Consider the following 27,114-nt stretch of genomic DNA (forward strand, 5'->3'; position numbering starts at 1 on the left):
GAACTTCTCATCTTCATCACTGCGACTCCATCTTCACGTTTAAGCAAAAACACATACACAGCTCTTAACAGCCAAGCACCGGTCTACATAAAAGACCGTGTGCAGCCGTCCACTCCCAGCAGGTCCCTGAGGTCATGTGACCAGGGTCTGCTGGTGGTTATAGACTTTGCAGCAGTGGCTCCATCCCTCTGGAACTGCCTTCCTCTCAGCTTCAGATCTGCAGACTGTTTTCTTTAACATAGCAGCTAAAAACATCTTTTTAAAATTGCTCTTTCATCATTCTTTTTATATTCTGTTTTACTGTGAAGCTCTTTGTGGTTTTTATCTTGAAAGGTGCTACACAAATAAAGTTTATTATTCTAATTATTCCTAATGAGAACGACCACAGAACACGTTAAACGGGACTCTGGACCCGGCCGTCCTCATGGACCGTGTTCTAAACTAGAGCTCTGGTTTCCTGTGCAGATGAGTCACATCATCTCCATTATGCACCCCCGGTCCTCTAGCATCCAATGAGTCTTCATCTTTGTCCCTGACACACAGAGATTTCTCCACTTTGTGAGTTTTGGAGGACGTTCTGCTCTGCAGATGTTCTGCAGGTTGACATTGAACCATTTCATCTTTGAAGAATTGCCGACACTCTTGTTACAGAACCTGAAATGTGGAAATTGAAAATGTACGTTTTTTTATTGTTTTGTCACCAACAATTGAGAAAAAAAACTGGAAAGTCTGGAGTGAGCCGAGATGTTTACAGAGAAAACTCACAAATAAAGCTGGGGGGGGGGTCAAATCATGTGAATTCAAACTGCAGCCATGTCAACAAACTTAAATAATTGTTTCAGTTCAGATCAATACACATGATTTCATAACAGGTTATTTTCTCCCAACTGAGCATACAATGAGGCAACAAAGTTACATGTAACCAGAATGAAACGCAGTCTCAACACCTTCTTGATGGTTCTGTTCAGAACTCCAGCCCAGTCACCAAAACCGCCCCGTCCAGATCCCAGAACGCCAAGAACCAAGACACACGTGTTTTCTCATCTTTCATTTATGACACACAACTCCGGCGTCCAGCATCAGGTGGGGGCGTCCGGCTTCGGTTTCAGTCACAGGAGAGCAACCAACGCACACGAATCACACGAGTAACCTTAGCTTGTTATAGTTCTCAGTATAAAAAACAAACGGAGGAAGACCAGCAGGTCGGCTTCCTCTGCAGAAATCCCCGCCTCCAGCAGCGCTGCGCCGCCCACAAAACGCCACGGCTCTGTCAACATGGTTAACGTGCCTCCAACAGGTAGAAACGCCAGCTCAGGTGAGATGAAAGGAGGCAACAGCAAAGGTGGACAGGAAAAAGCTCACGGGCCAGAACCGCCGTCTCAGGTTCAAATCCCCAACAGACAGACGGATGGCGTCTTTCATGAAGACGCCGGTGAGTGTTTGTGCAAATCACACGCCGACATGGAAACTTCATCCAACAAAAAGGGAATCTTCAATGATCCCAGGAAATGCAGCAGGAAAATCCAACCAGAGTTCACAATCCATGATTCAGGAAGTGGAAGTGAGGAGCCGTACAGCAACCGTAACCCCCCCCCCCCCCCCCCCCCCCAAACACCTCTTTGGTTTAGTCTTCCAGCTCAGCGGACTCGGAGAGTGTTCGGCTGCCGGTGCAGAGGAGAGACGGGTGTGTTCGACTCCACCGAGGTCCGGCCTGGAGGTTGGTGTGAGAGCCACTGACCAGCAGCAAAGGCAGAACGGCTTTGGAAAGAGGAGTCTATGCAGAAAGGCTAAAAGCTCTAAGAAAGACGTTTAAAAAAAACAAAAGCGCAGCTCTTCTGTCTTTCTGCACATTTCTTATGTCAAAACAAAAGTCTGAAGGTTCGTCTTCAACCTCTTTGGGATTTGCTGGAGGAATGCAGGTTAAAAATTTCTTTTTTTTTTTTTTTTTTCGTTACTGCTGACAGTTTAGATGGTGAAAGAGCAGCAGAAGACGCCAGCTCTTCACGCCGTTCTGTTCAGCCAATGAGATCCTCAGACGACAACAAATACAAGACAAGAACCAAAAAAGATCACACCGATAAAAAACACCTTATGTACACGGTACACTTCCACAAAGGTCAGAGGTCGTCTCTGAGCTGCTGGTTTTGGATGAGCAGGGTGATGGGGATGCCTCCATCAGAGCGAGGAGGCGGGGCCGTCCTCCAATCAGCTGCTGCTTGCGCTCAGCTGGGCGTGTCCCTCATGGTGCTGTAGTTCACGGCGCTCAGAGCCGGCCTCTTCTTGCCCTTGATCTTCAGGGAGCCGTAGCGAGCCTGCAGAGCCAATCAGAGGAACAGACGTGTGAATGTAGATGGCGAGGGGACGCCGATGGCGCGGCGGCGGCGGCTTCACCCACGTCTTTCCGCGCTCTGGAGCGCGTCATCTTGACGCTCTGCGATCGCCTCAGGCCCTTCTGACTCACGGCCTCGTCTTCAGAGAAGGTCGGCTCGGCCTCTTCGTCGGATCTGTCCTCTTCATCGTAATAGTTCTCTGACAAACAGAAGCAGATGAAGGTGGATGACGCTTCATTCCCACGACAACAGAAGAGCTTCTCCTCATTAGGACAGCGGTTCTGATCATGTGACCATTGTGGAGAAATGTAACCCATCGGTTCTGCTCTGGTTTACCAACGACCCACCAGTTTAACTCTAACCTACTTTCACGGCCCGGTTCAGTTTGTATCACTAATAATGCAAACATGTTAGTCTTTAGTTTGCTTCAGTTTATTTATGGTCAACAATGTAAATGGTGAATTAAAATGGATTCAGCATTTCCTTCGCCACCGTGTGACACTGGTTTGTGACGTCATCACTGAAGACAGGCGTGTTCCAGTGACGTGAGGAGCTGCTGTGTAGAACAGGAAAGTGCAGCAGAGGCCAGCAGGGGGCGGCAGAGAGCTGCTGACGGCGCTGCTGCATGAAAACAACCTCAGAACCTGGAAGTTTATTTAAAGTCCTACTCCATGATAAAACATAAAAAAAATGATACATTAAAATTAAAAAAATAAATTAATTTTTTTTTACAATTAAAACAAAAAATACAAATAAGAAAAATAAAAAAAAACAATCAAATTAAAATATAAAATAAAAAATCTTACTCCAATCATCTTTTTATCCGTTTCCGAAATGTTCCCAGTGGTCTTTTATTTCTGATGATGCTGTTATCACACCCAAACCTAACATTGATGTTGAGCGATATTTGACCCATCCAGCCATCCAATTCTGATCCAGATTCCAGCTCAGACCAGGAAAACAAAGACGTTCATGGAGGGAAGCTCCATCTGCATCAGAATGGGGCGGAGCAGGGAGCTTGTGGCCCCACCCCCACATATTTTTCAAGTCACTTTTTCCAATGCCATGTTTCATCTCCTCCTGATTCACAACTGTTTGAATGAAGAAACGCTCAGAAATTCAATTTTGCGCCCAATTTCCTCTTCTGTCAGAAAAGTGTTAAAAACGGCGTTTTCATCTTTAAAAAACTGGATTCCATCAGTTCAATCTGCACTGCAACCACTTATTAAAAACCGATGCGGCACACGAGACCTGACAGAAGCCTTTCCTCTGGATTCGACTCTGAAACTCTGTGTTGCATCAGTTCAGTGCTGGACGTCCATCACCAGAAGCACAGAAGGGCTGACGTCACGAACACAGAGACCAAGATGAAAGGCTCAGGAAATGCTCTCTTCCTCCTCCTCTGAATGCATCCTGAGCCGAATCCACGACCCACTCTGCCCCCTCGCCGTCCTCACCCACATTCATCTTCCATCTCCGGCCGCCTGCCAGACATTTCTCCTTGGCTTCTCTTTTCCTGCTGCTGCCCTGTACTTAGAGAGTGTTTGACATTCCACCGGCATCCTCGCCTCATCCTCTGGGAAGTCATCCCACTGCTCCACAGCTGCAGAGAGCTTCCACTGAGGACAGAGAGACTCAGAGAGGAGAGCCGCTTCATCCTGCTGATGATTAAACCGACACCTCTCATCTCGCGCTGATCACACGCATCAATTATGAAGGAAGCTCTTCCTTTTTTTTAGTAAATAATCTGCATGTTCCCACAGCGGTACCTCCAATACTTCAGGTTTGAGGGTGAAGCCTGTATTATTGAACTAACCAGGTCTTGGACCAGCACCTGCACCAAACCGCTGAGACAAAAGAAAACCAGATCTACATTTTTCCCTTTTTTATTTCTAACCTGCTTCTGAAGGACGTCTTATTTTGAAAATCCTCTCTACACCTCATCTGACTCATTCTTGAGTCGCTGCGTTCCATTAAATAAATCCATCCGCTACCTTCTTAAAGTGGCAGCAGCACCACTGAATTAAACCCCCAAGCTGGGAAAGTTAACGAAGAACAAAGTTCCTTTTGGCAGAAAAGATCCAGAGACTTCAAAATAAAAGAAATCTGCATTTAACAGACTTAAAAACAGGAATCTTTACTCCAAATACAGATTTATTGTGACAACTGTTCCCACAGACCATAATAGTAATGCAGATTGTATCACAGTCCGGGTGAATTCTTGATTCTGATTGGCTGCTGGGTGTGCATTAGAAAGTGATATACCACAGTGATAATGCACCCCTAAAAAAGTAGATCCGGTCACGTAGCTTAAATGTTTTGTATCCCTACGCTGGCTTCTTGAAAACAAACTTTTGCCTCATTATCTGGATAAAAACAAGCGGTAAGAGATGAACTTCCTCTCTGAACTGATGCTTTATTTACACATCGTGACCATCAGCATGTATATCACTTTATATCGCCGGATCTTGACTGCAGCGGTGGTTACCGTGACAACGGGCCACGTAACTAAAAAGTCTGCTTTCTGTGAAAGAAGCGTTCCAAATTGTAAAAATAACGAGAATCAAGGACTAATAAGTGGTTAATATTACTTTCTTTTGCAAGTGACCATGGCATGAGCGGGTTGATGGCCTTAGAAGTGTGCATTATCAGAAATGAACGCACTTCCTGGAAGCATCAGATGGTTCAGGCTTCAACGTCGTGCTTTCACTTCTGATAATGCACACTTCTAAGGCCATCAACCCTTACACTTTTAATAACTGGCTGTCTAATGTCACGAGGATGCTGCTAACAAAGTTGTTCAAATGGTGATCATTATATTTAGAAAATATGACCTTTTTTCTTTTCGTATTTATTCCTTGCACCTTAAAAGTCGGACGAGGCTGAAGCTGGGGTCTGATTATCAGCGGCGCTGCATGTGTACGTACCGTCAGCGGCGCTGCATGTGTGTACGTACCGTCAGCGGCGCTGCATGTGTACGTACCGTCAGCGGCGCTGCATGTGTGTACGTACCGTCAGCGGCGGTGCATGTGTGTACGTACCGTCAGCGGCGCTGCATGCGTGTACGTACCGTCAGCAGCGCTGCATGTGTGTACGTACCGTCAGCGGCGCTGCATGTGTGTACGTACCGTCAGCGGCGCTGCATGTGTACGTACCGTCAGCGGCGCTGCATGTGTACGTACCGTCAGCGGCGGTGCATGTGTGTACGTACCGTCAGCGGCGCTGCATGTGTGTACGTACCGTCAGCGGCGCTGCATGTGTACGTACCGTCAGCGGCGGTGCATGTGTGTACGTACCGTCAGCGGCGCTGCATGTGTACGTACCGTCAGCGGCGCTGCATGTGTACGTACCGTCAGCGGCGCTGCATGTGTGTACGTACCGTCAGCGGCGCTGCATGTGTACGTACCGTCAGCGGCGGTGCATGTGTGTACGTACCGTCAGCGGCGCTGCATGTGTACGTACCGTCAGCGGCGCTGCATGTGTGTACGTACCGTCAGCGGCGGTGCATGTGTGTACGTACCGTCAGCGGCGCTGCATGCGTGTACGTACCGTCAGCAGCGCTGCATGTGTGTACGTACCGTCAGCGGCGCTGCATGTGTGTACGTACCGTCAGCGGCGCTGCATGTGTACGTACCGTCAGCGGCGCTGCATGTGTACGTACCGTCAGCGGCGGTGCATGTGTGTACGTACCGTCAGCGGCGCTGCATGCGTGTACGTACCGTCAGCGGCGCTGCATGCGTGTACGTACCATCAGCGGCGTGCTCAGAGCTCTGCGCTCTCCTGGCGGCGGGGTTGGCGGAGCGGGAGCTGTACTGGAACAGCTGGTTTCCTCCCTCGTCCTGCTGGCCGATCTGAGACAGGTCGTGCATGCTCAGGCTGCGCAGCTTTTCAGTGATGGCGCCCTGACCCTGTGCGACAAACACCAGCGGTTTCAGCCCAGCCACATACACAAAGAGCAACAGATCAGGATCTACTGCTGCCACACAGGACCAAACGATATGAACCGTGGAATGGAGAGGAATGATCATTCCAGGACCGACCACAACCAAAGTCTTCATGCACCGTGGACACATTTCACCACATAATTCATAGAAAACATGGAGAAAATCAGACGCAAAGCGTCTTGAAGTTATTAAAACAAAACTATCAGTAAAAAAAAAAGGGAGAAATTCCCCAAATAGAAATGTTGATGTAAACCATAAGTGAACAACCACACATGGAGGACTCGGTGGTCACAGGAAGGTTGAAATGAAGAAAACTGAATTTGTAAATGTGATTGGAAATTCAAAGGAGGGCTGCATGGGATGGAAAAGGAAAGATGTTCATGCAGCTTCTACAGACCGACTTTACCTCCCAGAAGAGCCCGCTGAAGCACACAACCCATGAAGAAAGACGCCGACGGAGACACAGAAGAAGAAAAAGTCACCTGAAGGTTCAAGGTGTACATGATGGACAAGGAGCCACGTTTCAACAGAATTTAAAGATGCCACACCTCACTATGGCTTCTATTTAAAGGACCTGCACAGAAACACACCATACTCCTGCCTAGACCTGCACAATACACCGCAGATTCATCGTTATCACGATGTCTAGCTGTGCAACACGCATATCCCAAAAGTCTGCGAAAATCCCAATAAATGCCAACCTTAAGTGTGCTAAAACAATCTAATGGCAGCTTGAAGTATTTAGGGAATCAAATAAACTCTACTGAAGACAGACAAAGAACTTCAACAAATCAAAATTTCATCAGGTGTGATTTCAAAGCCTCAGCTGGGGCAGTGGGGCAACAGGACAGAGGCAGAGAAGTTTGGGACAATCAGTCGCCTTTGAATCCAAAATATGTTCAGGAGCAACCAAAAGGATGAGCTCCAGAAGGTTTGTGGAATCTACAAATACTCTGCCATATGATGAGAAGCCTGATCCTGTGGAGCTCTAGCAGTAAGAGCAAATATTTAAACATGAAGTCTTCAGCAGAGCGCTGCTATGACGTGTTCTTTCAGCTCCTGCAGAGATGAAAACCTGCTGAGACGTCAACGGTCCAGACGAAAACCTCTCCATCCACACCAACAAAACATCCACAGCAGCAGCCGGTGACAGGAAATGTCCATTAGCATGACAAAGATCCTCTGGATAGACCTACACCTGACAGTCTGAACCAAAGCGCCACGGCATCTTTATCTAATCCTGTATTACCGGACATCCCAAACACTCCTGAATACGAACACGATGGCATTATTTACAGGCAAATAACTTCAAAACCGTCAAACAAGTTTTTCTTACCAATCAAATAAAAGTCAATACCAGTTACTCATCATCACTACGGGGTCCAATGTGGACAAGAAGGAATCCAGAAAAATCAGGTTTTTAAGTATCCAGAGTTTCTGCTCGGTAACAGACGAAAGCCTGATAAGCAAAAGAACAGGTCCTGCACTGACAGACTCCACTGTGAGGTCAACAGAAAACTGAGTTTGGGTTTTAAAAGTTGATCAAAGATCCCAACATGACCGGCGGAAGAGGACTTGCCCTGACGGCTGCGGTGACGGCAGCGGTGGCGGCGATGCTCAGCCCCTGCTTGCCAAAGTTCACCATGGTCTCATAGCTCCTTTCTTTGGCCTGCACAATGTAGTCATCGATTTCCTGGAAGAAGAAAAAACACACAAACCTGAGCTCTGGTCTAAAAACCGACCTCCTGTCTGACAGCAGGCGTGGACGGACAGACGGACGCCCTTACCCGTTCTCTGGAGGACAGCAGAGGGTGCAGGCACTTCCTGTAGATCAGACTCGCTCCTCTGGTGTACGGGGACAGCAGCCAAATCACAAACGCTATCTTCAGCTCATAATAGAGCGGAAACCTGAAGGCACAGGGAGGAAGCATCATCTGACAGGGGCCTCCACAGACACTTTAACCCCAAACCAGGTCTGACCACGGAGAGCTGGGCCACCGTTATATGAGCAGGACTGTATCGGAGAGCAGCATTGACCAATCTGGATGAACAGGATGAATATTTCTGCAGCGTGTTTGAAGACATGGAGCCACTCCGTAAACCAGAGCTAGCATCAGACACGCTATCATATTTAGCAGTGTCAAATTCCACAGTTGGTTAGCTTTTAAACTCTCTACAGTCAGGAATCTGTTATCCATTCACTACAACCATAGACCTACTCAGCTCATTTTGATCCGGGATGTTTGTAATTATCAAGCTATTCATTTGTTGTTAGGTTAAGGTGTTGTGTTTCTCTTCCCGCCCCGGCTCTGTAATGTGCAGTGTTGTCAGCAGCCCAGCGGGGGGCGCTAGACTCTAACAAGGTCAGTGTTAACATTTCTGAGGACACCAGCATGAAGCAGGTCCAGAGAAGGAATGACAACAAAGAAGCCCAATCTCACACTCAGGAGCAATGATGACGAGGAGGAGGCATGTGCTCTTCATCAGGACAGCAGAGTGCTGCCCGACCCTCCATCGTCACATGACCTCACCAAGCAGAATTCTACTAGAAGCAGCTTTCCTTGACATCAGAGGTGCTGATTAGTCCACAGCAAACACTAAGTTCACCGGCCTGTTACTGAAATAACCTGCATATGTCCAGAATCACTGTCGTCTGAAACAACACTACCGAGACAGGACTGACGGTGAAGATGGACGAATTCTATCAGAATCAAAGAAGGGTTGGATTAAAACCAACATGATCAGGTCAAACTAAAAGCCACACGGCGGTCTCACGGAGCAAACTGGACATAAGTCATTTAAGGGCAGAGGTCAAGAGGGCTGTTTCTGATTTTTACGTCTATTCGGACTACAAGGAACATTAAAGCTAGATCTATGGATGACCTGCAAAGCCTTACCACGCCACTGTCAGGTCAGTGATGGTCTCCACAACAGTGTAGAGGGCAAACACGATCCAGTACATCATCCACCGCACCTGCACACAAAAATACACACTCAGACAACACAACCAACACTTCAGAGGCATCGCCAGCTCCCCAACCTAATGGAAGAGGTAACATTACCAAACCCAGTAGAGGACTGTTTAGATTCAAACCAGAACTTCTGTTCTAAACAATGTTATTAATGTAAAATTGATCTCAAACAGGAACTTGGTTTATTGAGCCCAAATCAGTGTTTCCACAACTTCAAAGCCTCCACAGAGTTACACTCTCATTTCTACACCTTCCTTTGTGTCCTGTCAGGTGCTCCTCCTCATCCCTCCTCCTCATCCTTCCTCATCGTCCCTCCTTATCATCCCTCATCCTCATCCTTCCTCATCATCCCTCCTCTTCATCGTCCCTCCTTATCATCCCTCCTCCTCATCCTTCCTCATTGTCCCTCCTTATCATCCCTCCTCCTCCTCATCCTTCCTCATTGTCCCTCCTTATCATCCCTCCTCCTCATCCTTCCTCATCGTCCCTCCTTATCATCCCTCCTCCTCATCCCTCCTCCTCATCCTTCCTTATCGTCCCTCCTCCTCATCCTTCCTCATCGTCCCTCCTCCTCATCCTTCCTCATCGTCCCTCCTTATCACCCCTCCTCCTCATCCTTCCTCATCGTCCCTCCTCCTCATCCTTCCTCATCGTCCCTCCTCCTCATCCTTCCTCATTGTCCCTCCTTATCATCCCTCCTCCTCATCCTTCCTCATCGTCCCTCCTTATCATCCTTCCTCCTCATCCTTCCTTATCGTCCCTCCTCCTCATCCTTCCTCATCGTCCCTCCTTATCACCCTCCTCCTCATCCTTCCTCATCGTCCCTCCTCCTCATCCTTCCTCATCGTCCCTCCTTATCATCCCTCCTCCTCATCCTTCCTCATTGTCCCTCCTCCTCATCCTTCCTCATCGTCCCTCCTCCTCATCCTTCCTCATTGTCCCTCCTTATCATCCCTCCTCCTCATCCTTCCTCATCGTCCCTCCTTATCATCCTTCCTCCTCATCCTTCCTCATCGTCCCTCCTCCTCATCCTTCCTCATCGTCCCTCCTTATCATCCCTCATCCTCATCCCTCCTTATCGTCCCTCCTCCTCATCCTTCCTCATTGTCCCTCCTTATCATCCCTCCTCCTCATCCTTCCTCATCGTCCCTCCTTATCATCCCTCCTCCTCATCCCTCCTCTTCATCGTCCCTCCTTATCATCCCTCCTCCTCATCCCTCCTCTTCATCGTCCCTCCTTATCATCCCTCCTCCTCATCCTTCCTCATCGTCCCTCCTTATCATCCCTCCTCCTCATCCCTCCTTATCGTCCCTCCTCCTCATCCTTCCTCATCGTCCCTCCTTATCATCCCTCCTCCTCATCCCTCCTCCTCATCCTTCCTCATCGTCCCTCCTCCTCATCCTTCCTTATCGTCCCTCCTCCTCATCCTTCCTCATCGTCCCTCCTCCTCATCCTTCCTCATCGTCCCTCCTTATCACCCCTCCTCCTCATCGTCCCTCCTCCTCATCGTCCCTCCTCCTCATCCTTCCTCATCGTCCCTCCTCCTCATCCTTCCTCATCGTCCCTCCTCCTCATCCTTCCTCATTGTCCCTCCTTATCATCCCTCCTCCTCATCCTTCCTCATCGTCCCTCCTTATCATCCCTCATCCTCATCCTTCCTCATCATCCCTCCTCTTCATCGTCCCTCCTTATCATCCCTCCTCCTCATCCTTCCTCATTGTCCCTCCTTATCATCCCTCCTCCTCATCCTTCCTCATTGTCCCTCCTTATCATCCCTCCTCCTCATCCTTCCTCATCGTCCCTCCTTATCATCCCTCCTCCTCATCCCTCCTTATCGTCCCTCCTCCTCATCCCTCCTCCTCATCCTTCCTCATCGTCCCTCCTCCTCATCCTTCCTTATCGTCCCTCCTCCTCATCCTTCCTCATCGTCCCTCCTCCTCATCCTTCCTCATCGTCCCTCCTTATCACCCCTCCTCCTCATCGTCCCTCCTCCTCATCCTTCCTCATCGTCCCTCCTCCTCATCCTTCCTCATCGTCCCTCCTCCTCATCCTTCCTCATTGTCCCTCCTTATCATCCCTCCTCCTCATCCTTCCTCATCGTCCCTCCTTATCATCCTTCCTCCTCATCCTTCCTTATCGTCCCTCCTCCTCATCCTTCCTTATCGTCCCTCCTCCTCATCCTTCCTCATCGTCCCTCCTCCTCATCCTTCCTCATCGTCCCTCCTTATCACCCTCCTCCTCATCCTTCCTCATCGTCCCTCCTCCTCATCCTTCCTCATCGTCCCTCCTTATCATCCCTCCTCCTCATCCTTCCTCATTGTCCCTCTTCCTCATCCTTCCTCATCGTCCCTCCTCCTCATCGTCCCTCCTTATCATCCCTCCTCCTAATCCTTCCTCATCGTCCCTCCTCCTCATCCTTCCTCATCGTCCCTCCTTATCATCCCTCCTCCTCATCCTTCCTCCTCATCCTTCCTCATCATCCCTCCTCCTCATCCTTCCTCATCGTCCCTCCTTATCATCCTTCCTCATCGCCCCTCCTCCTCATCCTTCCTTATCATCCCTCCTCCTCATCCTTCCTCATCGTCCCTCCTCCTCATCCTTCCTCATCGTCCCTCCTTATCATCCCTCATCCTCATCCTTCCTCATCATCCCTCCTCTTCATCGTCCCTCCTTATCATCCCTCCTCCTCATCCTTCCTCATTGTCCCTCCTCCTCATCCTTCCTCATCGTCCCTCCTCCTCATCCTTCCTTATCATCCCTCCTCCTCATCTTTCCTCATCGTCCCTCCTCCTCATCCTTCCTCCTCATCCCTCCTCTTCATCGTCCCTCCTTATCATCCCTCCTCCTCATCCCTCCTTATCATCCCTCCTTATCATCCCTCCTCCTCATCCTTCCTCATCGTCCCTCCTCCTCATCCCTCCTCCTCATCCTTCCTCCTCATCTTTCCTCATCGTCCCTCCTCCTCATCCTTCCTCCTCATCCCTCCTCCTCATCCTTCCTCATCATCCCTCCTCCTCATCCTTCCTTATCATCCCTCCTCCTCATCCCTCCTCCTCATCCTTCCTCAACGTCCCTCCTCATCGTCCCTCCTTATCATCCCTCCTCCTCATCCTTCCTCCTCATCCTTCCTCATCGTCCCTCCTTATCATCCCTCCTCCTCATCCCTCCTCCTCATCCTTCCTCATCGTCCCTCCTCCTCATCCTTCCTCATCGTCCCTCCTTATCATCCCTCCTCCTCATCCCTCCTCATCCTTCCTCCTCATCCTTCCTCATCGTCCCTCCTCCTCTTCTTTCCTCATCATCCCTCCTCCTCATCCTTCTTCATTGTCCCTCCTCCTCATCCTTCCTCATCGTCCCTCCTCCTCATCCTTCCTCATCGTCCCTCCTCCTCATCCCTCCTCCTAATCCTTCCTCATCGTCCCTCCTCCTCTTCTTTCCTCAACGTCCCTCCTCCTCATCCTTCCTCATCGTCCCTCATCCTTCCTCATCATCCCTCCTCTTCATCCTTCCTCACGCTCTCCAAACTTCTGAGTGGATTTTCACCAACAGCGGGATGAAACCGTCACGTCAGACTGGGCTGGACCTGCCTGCTGCTGCATGACTGACCACAAGTGGGTTAAGGCGTCTGAATACCAACACAAGCTGGTGACACGGTGTCCTAGCGTGAATGTGGTTTTTCAACCAGCCACCTTGTGTTCCCGTTTCTGCTCATCAACACAAACAAGTACAGCGTCGGACCTTCTGCTCCTCAGAGTTCCTCTTTAATCTTTAATCCTTTAACACTGGAGGTGTCGCCTTCGACACTTTTTGACATACGGTAACTAATCAACCATTCACGCCATCAACGTCCATTACCAGATTCTGAAACGAAGCGGTTCGCTTTTCTCAGCCTCAGAATCTGCTAGATTCACGTTAAATGCGGTAACAGTTGGAGCGTTACGGAGGCCGAAAGTATGTCAACACTGGAGATAAAGGGTTAAAGAGCCAGCTCTCCACAGGTCCTACGACCGGACCACTCCGTCTACCGTGTATAGTAGCTGACCCGGCCCCTGACCTCTCTAAAAATGCCGGGCAGTCATGACCTACAAGCTGTAAATCTTAGAAGATTTCAGTATTGGACATCTTCATACAATCCAAAATGAAGTTATACAGACACAAAGCAGCAGCAGCAGAGCTACCCAAACATCTCAGACCAACTGCCTGATTTCACGCAGAAATGTGGCGTCTCATAAAGCTCTCGTTTCAAAACCACTGACATTAATCAATCAATGCTGTTTCACTTCACCAGTTGAGTCAGAACCAGTTGAGCAGGTACATCATGTGCTGGGACTGGGAGTCCTGGTTGCAGTCCTTTTACAGTTTGTCCTCTGCATTCTTTTCCCGCCTCGCTTCTGTCTGAGACTCTCACTTAAAGACAGCAAAGAAAGCCTCCAAAAATACGACTCGAACGCCGAGAAGCTGGTTTTCAGACAAGTTTGATCTTAATCTATAGTTCATACAGCCTCTGAGTCTAAACTGACTCAATAGAACAGATTCCTTGTGGGATTTCTCTGATCGTTTTCTAAATTCAACTAGTCCTCCAGTTGGATTTTCAGCAACAATATTCCACACCTTAATAAATAAACAAACAAATAAGATTATCTATTAAAACTTCTTGAGCGATGGGACTTCCAATCCACAGTTCTAGCTCCTCAGATGCCAAACCACCTCCACATAAAAACAAGTGTTTCGGCGTGTGAATATTCTGAGCACAGAGCACGTTAACCGTACGGCGGCGTCTGATCAAACATTCATTCAACATCATGGTGTCAAGCCGGTTTTATTCCAACTCCTCCCCGGTCCCCAGTGATCCCACCATCAGTTAGAAATTAAGGAGTCGGATGGCAGAGACGGAAGATGAAAAGGATCTCCAAGCTGACGTGTTTTAAGCCTGTAACTGGTGTAGCATGTATAATTCAGAGGAGCAGGATTTCACCCTCACCGACATGAGTTGCATCACCCAACAGGCTCTAGCCCTCCAATCTATATCCATGAGCACTTTCCCATCACACCCCTGGGTTTAAACAGCAGCCAGCGTTGAGACACTTTCACCCCCTGATTTCCCATTCCCAACCATATTCTTAACTAAAATGAGGGTCAAAAAATGTTGGAGTCCTCAGTTTAACTACCAGTAAAGCTTCTCAAAGTACAGCTTTATTTTCAGGTATTTTCTTTTCTTTCAGTCAGGCATTATGATTTGATCTGATTGTTTTGACCTCCCTGATCTTTCAGGTATGGAGGGAATGATCATCTATTTTAGTCTGGAAACGGTTTGTCATATTCTGCTTGTACACTTACATATTCCTTGACGTTTTTGGTCTTCACAGCTTTGTAGGAGTAGTATGCAGGATACAGAGTCCCAAACAGCAGCCTGTCAACGGAGAGAACAAGAAATCATCATCTTCATTTATGTCATACTATCTCATTTTAACATTTGCTGGGCTGGAAACCAAAGAGCAGTTGAAAGGCCTTTCACTGACATTACCATGAAGCACCAGATGCAGTTTAACACCTCAGTAGTCCCTTACTTTGGTGACAGCCAAACCAACCATGAAGGGAAACTTAGTGGAGTCTGAGGCGTGCACGCTAAGCAGTGATTTGCCTTTCGTGTTGAGCAGTGACCACGAGGACTGGAAGCACTGAAGACGGTGACTCAGTGTTTCCTCTGTAATCTTCTGCTCAGCGGTGGTTTTGGATAATGCCAAATTTGATTCCATTTGGTTGCTCCCGTTTTCCACAGGAACCCAGCCCCGTACTAAACTCTTTTCTTCCATTTCACAAAGCACTTGTTTGATCTGAAAAAGCTTCATGAGTCGCAGCTTCTGCACACAGAACAGCTCTATAGAAAGAACACATCCAAAAAAAAAGGAACCTCTCCATTTCCATGCTACTATTAGTCCCTAAAGTATCTTTTTCAATTCAGTCATCGCATTGGACAAAAGGAATCGGAATAAACGCCTGATCAGAATAAAAGGCGTCATGTAAACACGCCGTTTGTAATTCTCTGCCCCGATCAGACTCATTCGGATCAACATTCCTTTCATGGAGATGGGTGTTTATGCCGATTGTTGATCCGATCGTGGTGCATAGAAACAGTTTATTCAGATCGTGGGTCACTGCTGCTCTGGTTTAGGTCATGAGTAGACGGTCCAAAGCCTCCTCTGGAGCGCCAACAGGACCACGAACCGTGTCTCTGATCAGAGCAGCCAGACTCGTAGCTTCGTGTTTGCGGGAAGGGGAGGGTGCTTTGTTACGGCGTGCGCTCTGGAGGAGGCTTCAGACTGCAGTCTGTCCAGCTGCCGCCCTCAGGAGAACTCAGGAAAACCGGGTCTCCGGGGGGAACCGGGTCTCCGAGCAGAGGAGCGGCTTTGGGACGGTGCGTGAGGCGGCTTTTGAATGCAGAAACTCTACACAGTCCTGAGAAACCGTGTAAACAATCACGTGGATTTGTGTTTCCAGTCAGACAAATAAAGGCTGATGTTATGGCAACATTTTTACGTACAGCCCAGATGGAGATTGCGGCATTGACCGCATGGATTTGAACTACATCCACAGCTCAATGTTGTTGTTGGCTCGTATTAGCCTAACGCTGACCCTTTTCCGGCTCCCTGTGGCCCAGAATAAAGCACTGGCCGCATGGACTTAGAAAATTATGAGCGAACAAACACTTAATAATGATCAAAACCATAATAAAATAATGTTTAGAAGATCATCTCGCTCTATGCTGCAGCTTTTTTGTTTATTTGTGATTGTGTTTATTGTGACCTTGTTTGGTTCTCAAAACTAGTTTCAAAATGATTTAAACTGAACAAAAGCAGACCTTTGCAATTTAAGTAATGATGAAATCTTACAGAGCTACCAGGAAAGCTGCTAACCAAATACAAAAAAATGTTTTAAAGAAGATAAATCCAGTGACCTTCTACATGTAGATTTGTTCAAATAAAGGATTTTATTAAAACAGCCTTTTTAAGTGGAGGACATTCATTTAATTCAATTTTCTTTGTATAGCCCAAATGCACAACAACAGTCGTCTCAATGGGCTTCGTACCGGTAACTGTAAGGTAAACATACAATCAAAGTGGATCATAAATGCATTGCGGGACGGATGGGGGAGCAAGACGACATGTTCTTTCAATGTCCCTGATTCTGGTCAGCCGCTCTGCAAGGACATGAAAATGAAACATGTCTTTGAATAGAGTCATTCGGATGAGGGAAAACGGCATTTCCATGTGTTTCTGTGGATCACGGTTGATAAACAACCATCTATAAATTCTGACACTCTGAAGAAAATTGTGTTTTTGGTGTGTTTAACTTGTTGTGGCATCTTTATGATGGAGGACATACAAACTGTATACATGAAGAAAATTACAATTAAAATGGCATTTCTGAGTATTTCTTTATACAAATTGTTGTGAATCAGGAGCAGACAAAAAATGAAAAATGAAAAACTGCTGAATTTGCTCCAATATTGCTCACCATTTTTATAGCACCACTAAAGTTTGGCGAGGGCTGTAAGCTAGTGGGAAACAGATGGAAGATGGGAAAGCTGGGGCTCACTACACACCAGTAGTCCTGCCGATAACTCGGAGGGGAATTTCTAATGAACTTCTGCCGCTCGGCAGGAACTATGTCCTGGAAAACAAAACAGGTTTGTGGATTTTGGCTAAAAACGGCATCACCATAATTAAAGAAGTCCTCACTAACATCATTCAAAGTACGGCGCCAGACTCCATGGCGATGAGCACATTTACCCTCAGGAGCCCAAAAACACCAGACACGAAAATAATCCAGAAGACTGTGTCAAAATCACTCATTTGATTTGATTACATCTTCTTAAAGACTTATTTCTTAAAGTCTCTTAACATGAAGTGAAGCCATTTAAAGCATTTTTTAAAGAGACACTACGATATTTAAAAGACAGCAAACATCTCCTTATTTAGTTTGAACCCAAATCCTTTTTTCTAAACATGATTATATATCTATGCAGTTCCAGAAGCTGCTGTGGCTTTAGAGCTCACTCTTCAGCTAGCTTGTTAAATACTATTATTCAACTAAAAGGACATTAGTTAAGGTAAAAACTTTTATTTTTGCTTTGCTCAGCTGATAAAAGTTGTTTTAACTTTTAGCATTTACCCGTTCCTAAACGTTATAAGTCCCACTCCGATCATCTTTTGATCCATTTTCAAAGCGTTCCCAGTGCTCTTTTAATCAGGATTATGCCATTTTTAGCTACAATCTAAAACCTGTGTCGTTTTCTAGGACTTTGTTTCTGCAGAGCGGCAGGAAATCATTAGAAATTGAACTCTGAGTTGTGGGCCAACACTGCCCCCCTTTCCCTCCCCGTTACTGAGAGCTCACTGTCTACGTAGAGCTGTGACAGTGTCGGATTTTTGATCACCGCGGTGATGAACCACAAGGGGGCGCGGTGTCGCGGTTAACCGACTTATGACTTATTATGCTGCAGAACTTCAGCATCGTTAGTTTTCAGCACTTTTAAATGAAATCTATCTTCCAATTTGGATTGATATTGCCTGAAAACTCATGTAAAGCAGTGAAAGTATTATGCTGTCACTTTACAGTTTTTCTCAGTCGATTTAGTACAATTCTCAGATCAGAATTGAAGTTTGCAAATACGTGTGTGCATTTCTCAAAACAATTTGCACAAACAGCAAAACACTATGGATTTCTTGCAAAAGCCTGTAACTTGGTCAAAATCTTTAGTTCATCTCTCAAAACTAAGTCTTTATGTCATTGAACATGTCAGTGCCATCAGAATGTCAAGTCCTTGTGTCATTGTCTACGAACAAGACAGTCAAATGACTTAGTCATGTTGTCAATATAACTGTGTACTTTAGAGGGAGGTTCTGATGGAAACTATGGCTAAAGTTTTGATGACAATTATTGTAAAATGTAAGTTACACCTTTTTTGTTTGATTGCAAGAGACTGGACAAGATTCACATTTACACTTTTATTGTTCATATTGTAATTTGTTGACAGACCATGTCATACCAACATAGAAAAAAACCCACTGCAAACAGTAACACAAAGGGAAAAAAAGATAGGACAATATTCTGTCCAACAGTCCAGGCAGTGCAGTAGGAATTGGTGTGGTCTTCCTACACCTCTTGTCGTTCCTGTATGTTAGGCCACAAATTCTCATCCACATCACAGCGAATATCCTCTCTTGCAACGCAGCGAAATATGTTTGTCACAATATGACAACTTGGTCAACCATTTTGCAGTTAATGACTGACACGATGAACTAATGACTAGGTGTTTTGAGGAGTAAGACTATTGCACAGTGAACTATATAATACATTTTGATCAACATGACATAAACAATTGATAATGTAGCAAAGAGCAGAGGATTGTACATAATCATTTGCATGGATGTACCAAAGCAATTGCAACTTGTTCAAAGAAGTGAGAAACTGCTTATATGATGTACACGAGTGACATCATGATGTGAAGATTGAACAAATAGTTTTGGGAATGTCATTCTGATCTGAGAATTGTACTAAAGCCACTGAGAAAAACTGTAATACACAGACGGTAAAAAGAGTATGAATAAAAGCTTGTGATGAAGTAATCATCATCCTCCTCAGTAGCAGGACAGAGCATACCACCACCATAGTCACTGCTATTAACAGGATTTATCCAGTCTAAAATCTTGATATGCACCGATGACTAACATCATAAGTTGGGATAAATGTAAACAATGTTCTGGACATGATTTTAAAAGCAGGGCCTCTTTTTCATACGGCACTCCCCACACACCTCCCACCTCTGACTGCAGCTGAGAAAATAGCCCTGAAGCTTTTAGAAGGGTTGGAGTCCCAGCTCTGGGTCAATTTTCCTGGTTTCCTGACATTGTACACCACTGAGAACCAGAATGAGCCAGGGAACATGGAACCCAGAAAAAAATAGATGGAAAAAAAAAGTTGTAAAAAACAAGGAAAGAGAGGGAAAAAAGGAAAGTTAGAGAGGGAGGGAGGGGTACAGTGAGGCGAATGATTCTGGAGCCCAGAGCATCTGGTTTGAGCTTCAAGAATAGGAATCTGATTCCAGGACTGTTCCCTGAAAAACACAGAGGGTGGATTGTTGAAAGAACTGCTGCTGCAAATGAACCACTTAGAAAAGTGGGGAAATCATGAACGCGAGTTGGGCTGAACCCACCACTTACCGGTACATGTTGCGCAACGTGATGGTCCCACAGGACTATATCACACGTTAGAATCTGGTAGTTTGAAAAACCACAGAATACGTTGTATTTAGGGATGTGCGATATATCGGGGCCAGTATCGTATCAGCCGATATTAAAACATCTACTGAAATTCTTCTGGGTGTTTTCAGATAGACTTCATTTTTTTAAATACACCCTTGTTCCTAATAGATTGGGAAGCTTATGTTTACAGACAGTAGCTGCGGTTCCATGTGCAAAATATCTGTGATCGGATCAAAGATCAGATTAGAATTGAACTCCGATTATAACAAACGTTTACATACTGTTGGCCACACTTTGGGTCAGAATAAACTCTGTAAGATACCGGAAACGGCTGTCGAAGCAGAAATATTGAATTCCGTTGTAAACAAACTATCTGCAGCGTAGAGCAAGATGATCTTCTAAATGTGTTTTTATGACTGTTATGATTATTATTAGGTGCTCGTTTGCTCATATTTTTCTTAATCCGTGCGGCCAGTGCTTTATTCTTTGGCGGAACGGAGCCGGAAGAGGGTTAGGCTAATACGTCCCAACAACAACATTTAGCCTTGGATCCAGTTCAAATCCATGCAGTCAATGCTGCAATGTGAATCTTGGTCAAACAAACATGTGGGAATAACAGGAGACTATATTTTGTCTGGACACGATTGGAAACACAAATTCACTTGATAGTTTACACGGTTTCTCAGGACTAAGCGGTATTCCAAACAGCATGTTTACATAACGCATTTTCATTCTGATCAGGTGTTTATTCTGATTACTTTTGTCCATGTAAACACAGCTAATGTCAGTAGTTGACTGTTTTCTGGTAAAAGTTATTTTTGGCAGGGATACATTCTGCTCCTAATAGATCTCTGGCAATGGGGAGTTTATGCTTTCAGTTGTGTCCAATATTCAATAAATGGTCTGAATGCTTACAGACACATTTATATGAAGTTTGGTTTTGTTTTTTGTTTTTCTAACAAGATCATCTTTTGATCTATTTTCATAGAATTCCCAGTATTTTTTTTTAAATTATGATGTTGACATTTTTTAGGTAAAATAAAAAAACGGTTGTTTTCCAGGGCTCTTCGTTATGTGTGGGGTTGTGTGGCGCAGAAGTAAGCCTACACTGATATCCCATCATCCCTCTGTTTACACCCTCTCCTAAGCTAACATTAGCGCTAACACACCAAAACATTTGTTTACGAATGGATGCATCAGAATGGAGCGGAGCAGGGAGACTTTGGCCCACCCATTTCAGTCCCTACGTCACAACTGAGAGCTTCAGCAGCTTCAGCATCAACAGAATCAGACACGTGACCAACCATAAGAGGTGGCCCCTGCACTCGCAGTACGGCTGGTAAAATAAACGCCACGAGGCAGGGTTTCTAAACTAAAAAGCACACAACTCTTCATAAACATAATTTAAAAACACTGTGTGTAAATCAGTCCAGAAATGTTATGACTGTTGAACAGAAACTAAGCCCCGCTTCCCCAGACCACGAAAATGTGTATCTGTACTTACAAACAAGACAATCGATATTATCAAACTAACATTACAATAAACAGAAAAAAGTTCAAATTAGAAAAGTATATCTCAATAACTACTTTGGGAACAGATCATGCTACTTGTTCTGGTATTTATTAATTAGGACTAGATTTTCCAGTTTTTCTTCAGTCTTTCCAGCATTTGGTTTTTAAACCTATAAAAGTCAAACAAGTGTAACCACGTCACCGTCCTCAAACCTGCTTCTCTGCACACGTACCAAAAGCCCTCAAACAACAGCAGTTTGAGACAAACGGCGGCCCAGCCTGTTCCTGGCCGTCATACGTGTAGAACCTCCTCAGAGATCCATGAGGCATTCAGGAATTCACACAGGAAACGTGCCGGAAAACACAGCAGAGCATTTAGGGGGTTTCATCAAGGCAACTAAAAAAAACTCATCAGCAACAGTGATTTTAGATCTTGACTTTCACAGGCTTTCATTGTTGTGTGTGTTTCTAGATAAACACAGCCTTTGGTTTTACAAGAAATGTACACGACAGCTTCTGGGAAATTTCAGACTAACTTCTGCTGTAAACGTTATTGATTAGGAGAATGGATATTAAATCTGATACTTGGAAATGTGGGAATATTCCATTTTATTATAGTAACTTTGTTGTAATCTCCTAGAGTTATCACATTTTTAAGGCTGAGTATAAACTAGGCCTGAACAATAAACCGCAAATGTATTGTTATCCCGATATCGAGCTGTGCAACACTCACATGGCAAAGACGGACAAAATTGTGATAAATGGTAACCTTAAATGTGATAAAACAATCTAATGGCAGCTTGAAGTACTTAGGGAGTCAAATAAATCTCTTTTTGCATTTTGTCAATCAGATGGACGCCTTCGCGATGTTGACCAATCAGTTGGAGTCCTTTATGTTAGACTATCACCTCCTATGTAGTCTAGGGTCATTTGGAGTATGATTTTAGTTTTGTTGACTCTTATCTAAATTAGACTGTTGCAGTGAAATGGAAATGAAGTTTTTCGTTGCTGTTTGTTTATGTATCGCAAGTTAAATCATCATCGCAATATTGATCACTCATATCGCAGGTTTTCCTCATATCGTGCAGCCCTCTTATAAACCCTCATGTTCGTTTTGGATACGAGACTCTTCTTCTGGCATTTCTGTTCTGGTTTTAAAGCCTGTTGTCTGCAGAGGATTTGGAGGTTTTATTATGTATGAACAGGACTGGTTCATCCATTAAGTGACCTGCCTTTTAATGCAAGAATTATTTACAGCAAATTGGGCTGATAGACACAAGACAAACCAAGAATGCAGGTAAGGTGAGGTAAATATACCTGATTGACAGGTCAAAAAGTTAAACGCCTAGATGTCTGAATTTATTTGCCAATAGGCAATGACGACAACCCTTCAGTTGCCCTACCTGGTCTAATGAAATAAAAATGATCAATATTAGGCCTGCACAATATACCGCATATTTATCGTTATCGCAATATCAAGCTGTGCAATATGCATATCGCAAAAGACAGCAAATTTGCAATAAATGGTTACCTTAGATGTGGCCAAACAATCTTATGGCAGCTTGAAGTGTTTAATGGATTGAAAGAATCCCTTTCTGCATTTGACCAATCAGATGGACCCTTTCACGTTGTTAACTAATCGGATGGCGCCCTATTATGTTGTATGTTCGCCTCCTATGTCAACAAGGGTCATTTGTAGTATAATTTTTAAGCTGTTGTAATGGAATGGGAATAATATTTTTGGTTGTTTTGCTAATTTTTTTATATACCGCAAATTATATCGTTATCGCAATATTAATTACTAATATCGCATATCGCGAGTTTTCTTCATATCGTGCAGCCCTAATCAATATTTTCTAATACACACATCTGACACTCAACGTATGCTAGTATGCATTAAAGATGCAACCAACAGTGTAGCGTAGTTCAGTTTCAGACTGAGAATCGCTATTAAAAACTGTTAAAGAAGATTATAAAGAACATTTGCTTTTTTGGGAGGTAATATTTGTTTCAACAAGGTACCCAAGACTTTGGCACCGAACTGTAGAAAGAGCTTATCTGTCCGTGACACGGCATGAACACTGCGATATGTGACGCGTGTGATAAACCGTCTACCAGAACCGCCTTTACAAGAACTCAAAGATGACCCGACTGATTAGACAAAAACCCAGACTCAGATCCACCACTTCAACTTTTGCCTTCACGCCTGGAGTGGAAACCAGGTGCCAGGAACCTGGCGCTCCGGGCGGAAAGGGGAGAATCTTTCAGGTAAACAGGTTGAGTCTGACTCTCCCTCCATTGCTTCATATCTTGTGCTGGAAGGCAAAGGTTGCTTCACCGGGGAGGGAAGCAGTGCTGTTTTTCCTCCGCCACTCCCTTGAGGTCTTTCCACTACATTCCTATGATCCCGTCACCCGTCCTTATATAACCACCTCTCTCTCTAAACAATTACAGGGACAGACAGGCAGGTCCACGGGGGACAGGCCGAGGACACCAGGCTGTGGTTATGCACTCCTCTTTCCCCATCTTAAATGGATATAAAATGGTGTGGAGATACATAGACAGAGAAACAGGCATTCACGTAAAGGTCAGCAGGTTCTCATAACACATCAACATGAAGGGCGTTAGGCTGCTCTTGGCATGGCAGCCAACCGCCTTCACCTGCAGCTGAACTTCTCAACACCTTCTCAGTAAATAAAAAAGACTGCATTATTACAAGACTTTAGACAGAATGAGGTAGGAGCAGAAAGCCACAGTGCGGCTGGAAAATGTCGAGTGTTGTCTTAGAAACCCTTTGGTCAACACAATAACAGCTAGCTTAAATGTGGCAGGATAGCCGCACAAGCTAGCAAGAAGACCAACGACTTTACGACATTCCAGAAGAAACTTCAGATCGTTTTCAGAGTTGGGGACTGTCTTTGTACTTACACGACACTTCTCGAAATCATCCAAGACACCATCTCGACAGCTTGAGTGGATTTGGAGCCGACTCAGAGGCAGAAACAGTCCCGGTGCTAAAGTTAGCGAGGTCTGCTGTAAACTTCAACAACTTCGATGACCTACGTAAGAAAAAGGCGGCTGCGACCCCACGCAGCTTCCAGCAGAACCTCCGGCCTCACTGTCCGGCCACTACACCCATGGGCCAGTGTTTAAATATGGGTTGCTGTTGTTTTGATCGATGCTCTTCCTTCCCCGTCTGCACTTTGCTGCCTGGCTCCTAACACCAGGGGAGGCTCTGAAGGATGCTGACGTCATCAGAATAGACCACAGGACAGCCAATCACCGCGCAGGATGAATAATTGAAAATCCAGTCTCCATGAGCGAGTGAGCAGCCACTGGAAGAGAGGAAAGTGATCTATCTATCTATCTATCTATCTATCTATCTATCTATCTATCTATCTATCTATCTATCTATCTATCTATCTATCTATCTATCTATCTATCTATCTGTCTGTCTGTCTGTCTGTCTGTCTGTCTGTCTGTCTGTCTGTCTGTCTGTCTGTCTGTCTGTCTGTCTGTCTGTCTGTCTGTCTGTCTGTCTGTCTGTCTGTCTGTCTGTCTGTCTGTCTGTCTGTCTGTCTAGCTGGTTCATCTTCCAGAAAATCACTATTTTGTAATATTTTCATAATACTGAGAAATGCAACTCAATAAATTTAACCAAATAAAACTGGAGAAATGTTTGTTCAAAGTTCTCTATTAAAAAAAAGTTTTTTTTAAAGAACAAATAAAAGATGGTTGGCAGATGTTTGTGGAAGAAGCACCAACCTTCATTCTTTTTCTTCATGCAGTTTCAACATGCAGAAGCATGTAGCCGGTTTTCCAGACCCGTGACTCCTGCACAACAGCTCAGAGACTAAACATGCAACACTTTAACAACTGGACACAAGAACCAGGACAGAAAGTTTGAGGTTTAAGTTAACATGTACACACATCCTTTGATCAAATCTGGTGATAGACAGAGGCACCAAACAGAGGTTTTTTTGATGATCAGATTTTTAGAGTTCATGCAAACATGACATAACTGGTCATTTTGGTAATCTGATTACGGTACTCTAATTTATATATATTTGAGTAGTCACCTTAACAGAGTGATAAGATGGAGTAAAGGGGCTGGATGGGAACCCTGCAGTTCAAAGCCTTTGTCTTTGTCCCGACAAAAGCACACCTCTCCACAGTTTTCCAAACAGCTTTTGGCTCATGCAAGTGGCGTCTGAGAGCCTCTGCACGCTGGCCTGTGCGTGCTGCACACGTCTCCATCTGTAGATGTGTGCAATGAGATTTAATCCCATAATTTTATCTTTGTTATCTTGAATACATGGAGCTGTGCACAAGTATTTTTACAGACCTGTGTGTTCTGGAGGTGCATGCACAGGCATGTTTGGCAGTAGGATGAGGTGGGGGGGGGGGGGGGGGGGTTGTAGCTACTTGTCATTCATAAAGGCAGCTGCAGAAGTGTGCAGCATTGAGAGGGAGATTCCCAGTGGAGCTTCTCCAGCAACACAGCCTGGCGGTGCGGCATCAGACCATCATAACCCCCTCAGAGAGCCTCACGGCTCCAGGTCCAACCCCAAAACACTCACAGCTGGTCCCGTCTTTTTGTCTGAAACATTTTACTATGGAGATGAAAAATGAAACAGGTTCATGACGAAAATTGCAATAAGCAACAGCTGTTCATTGTGTTGGGGAACCTTCAGGAGTGCAGTGAATCTTTTTGGAAAAAAAAAAACACTGACTTTGTACAAACAAAGAAAGAACGGGGAAAACACAGAATCAATATAAAATGGCTTGAAGTTTAGTATTTTATGCCGACAACACAATATGAGTTTCTTCAAAGTAATTTATCTACTAGAATGTAGTGTCAGATATAGGACAAATACTTTTTATATTACTTGCTTATTCGTCTTCTTTTCATTCATCTTCTAAACCCATTTTGTTCCCTTCTGGGTCACAGGGCTGCTGGAGCCTATCCTGGCCACTCCAGGGCGAAGGCTGGGGGCATCCTGGACAGGTCACCAGTCTGACACAGGGCCACAATCACACACCCGTGCACACTCACATTCACACCTACGGACAATTTAGCAACCAAGGAAGCATGTTTTTGGATGGAGGGGGAAAGCCAGAGTGAACATGCAAACCCCGCACAGAAAGGTCTCCCATTGGTGTTCTGTTTCAGGTTCCATGTGTTGGTCTGTGTGCATGTGTGTGTGTGTGAACTGTAGTTGTGTTCAGTACATGCTGACATGATTGTATGTGAAGATTTTTGGAGCCAACAGGTATGATTGTAACACTTGAGTGTGTTTGTGTGTGGACAGGCCCCGCCCCTTTTGACTAACATTTACACCAGACAGTAATGGTGATAATCCTCCAGCATCTTGCTGCTTTATGATTCTAACCCCCACCCCCACCACCTCTGTAATCCTCCTCCAGATTTCCTTATCTCCTCTTCTCCCCCTTTCTTCTGTGTCCTTACCCCCCGTCTCCAACATCTCTCCCTTCTTTCCTCTTCTTCTTTTCTGTCCGGTACAATGAAAAAAAAGGAGTAAAATGTTATCAAAATGAATAAAGTTTATCCTCAATTCCAGAAAGGGATGTATTCAAATACAAATCTAGCGTGTTGGAAGACCCACAACCCTTGTTGTAACAGTAAAATATGTCCAACACAAGAAGCCTTCAGCTCCTGTCTGTCTGCTCAGCCGTTGGAATAATAAACATACAGTTTTTGATCCAACTTAAGTTATATTTCCTTGGTTCCAAAGACTGAGACTGTTAACAATTTCAAAGCCCACCATTTTAAATCATGTTTTTGTAAGTGTTAGATTAACTCACAGCTTTATTTAGTCACTGTGATCTTTCTTGCTCTCCTTAAGATTCCTCTGGTAGAATAGGATTTAAAAAAAATCCAGCACAGAGTTCTTGACTTTACAACCTGTTGCTCAGATTCATTTGCTCTGTCTGGTTTATGTGCATCTCATTAGTTTGTCTGTTTGCTCATTTGAACTCTTCAGTAGTGTTCTTCTCCTTGGTTTGACTGTGAAATGTCTGAAGTGGCCACCAAGCTTTTCCCCTTTCATTCTTGATCTGGTTGCTAAGA

The 27,114-nt window shown here is 45.2% G+C and overlaps 1 protein-coding gene across 1 annotated transcript; it reads right to left on the bottom strand.

Annotated features, from left to right (window-relative positions):
- Positions 1–668: 668 nt before the first annotated feature.
- On the bottom strand, positions 669–24,261 carry reep3b (receptor accessory protein 3b). Its single transcript, XM_004080731.5, has 8 exons — positions 23,952–24,261; positions 14,584–14,656; positions 9,172–9,248; positions 8,062–8,182; positions 7,854–7,967; positions 6,079–6,238; positions 2,396–2,529; positions 669–2,312 (listed from the first exon to the last, which is right to left on the bottom strand). Exons 1-8 carry the CDS (start codon positions 23,981–23,983, stop codon positions 2,223–2,225), a joined length of 801 nt encoding a protein of 266 aa, XP_004080779.1. The 5' UTR covers positions 23,984–24,261; the 3' UTR covers positions 669–2,222.
- Between the last annotated feature and the right edge of the window lie 2,853 nt (positions 24,262–27,114).

This window comes from Oryzias latipes, chromosome 19, assembly GCF_053564925.1.
Source record: "Oryzias latipes strain Hd-rR chromosome 19, Olatipes_Hd-rR_3.1".
Taxonomy (NCBI): domain Eukaryota; kingdom Metazoa; phylum Chordata; class Actinopteri; order Beloniformes; family Adrianichthyidae; genus Oryzias; species Oryzias latipes.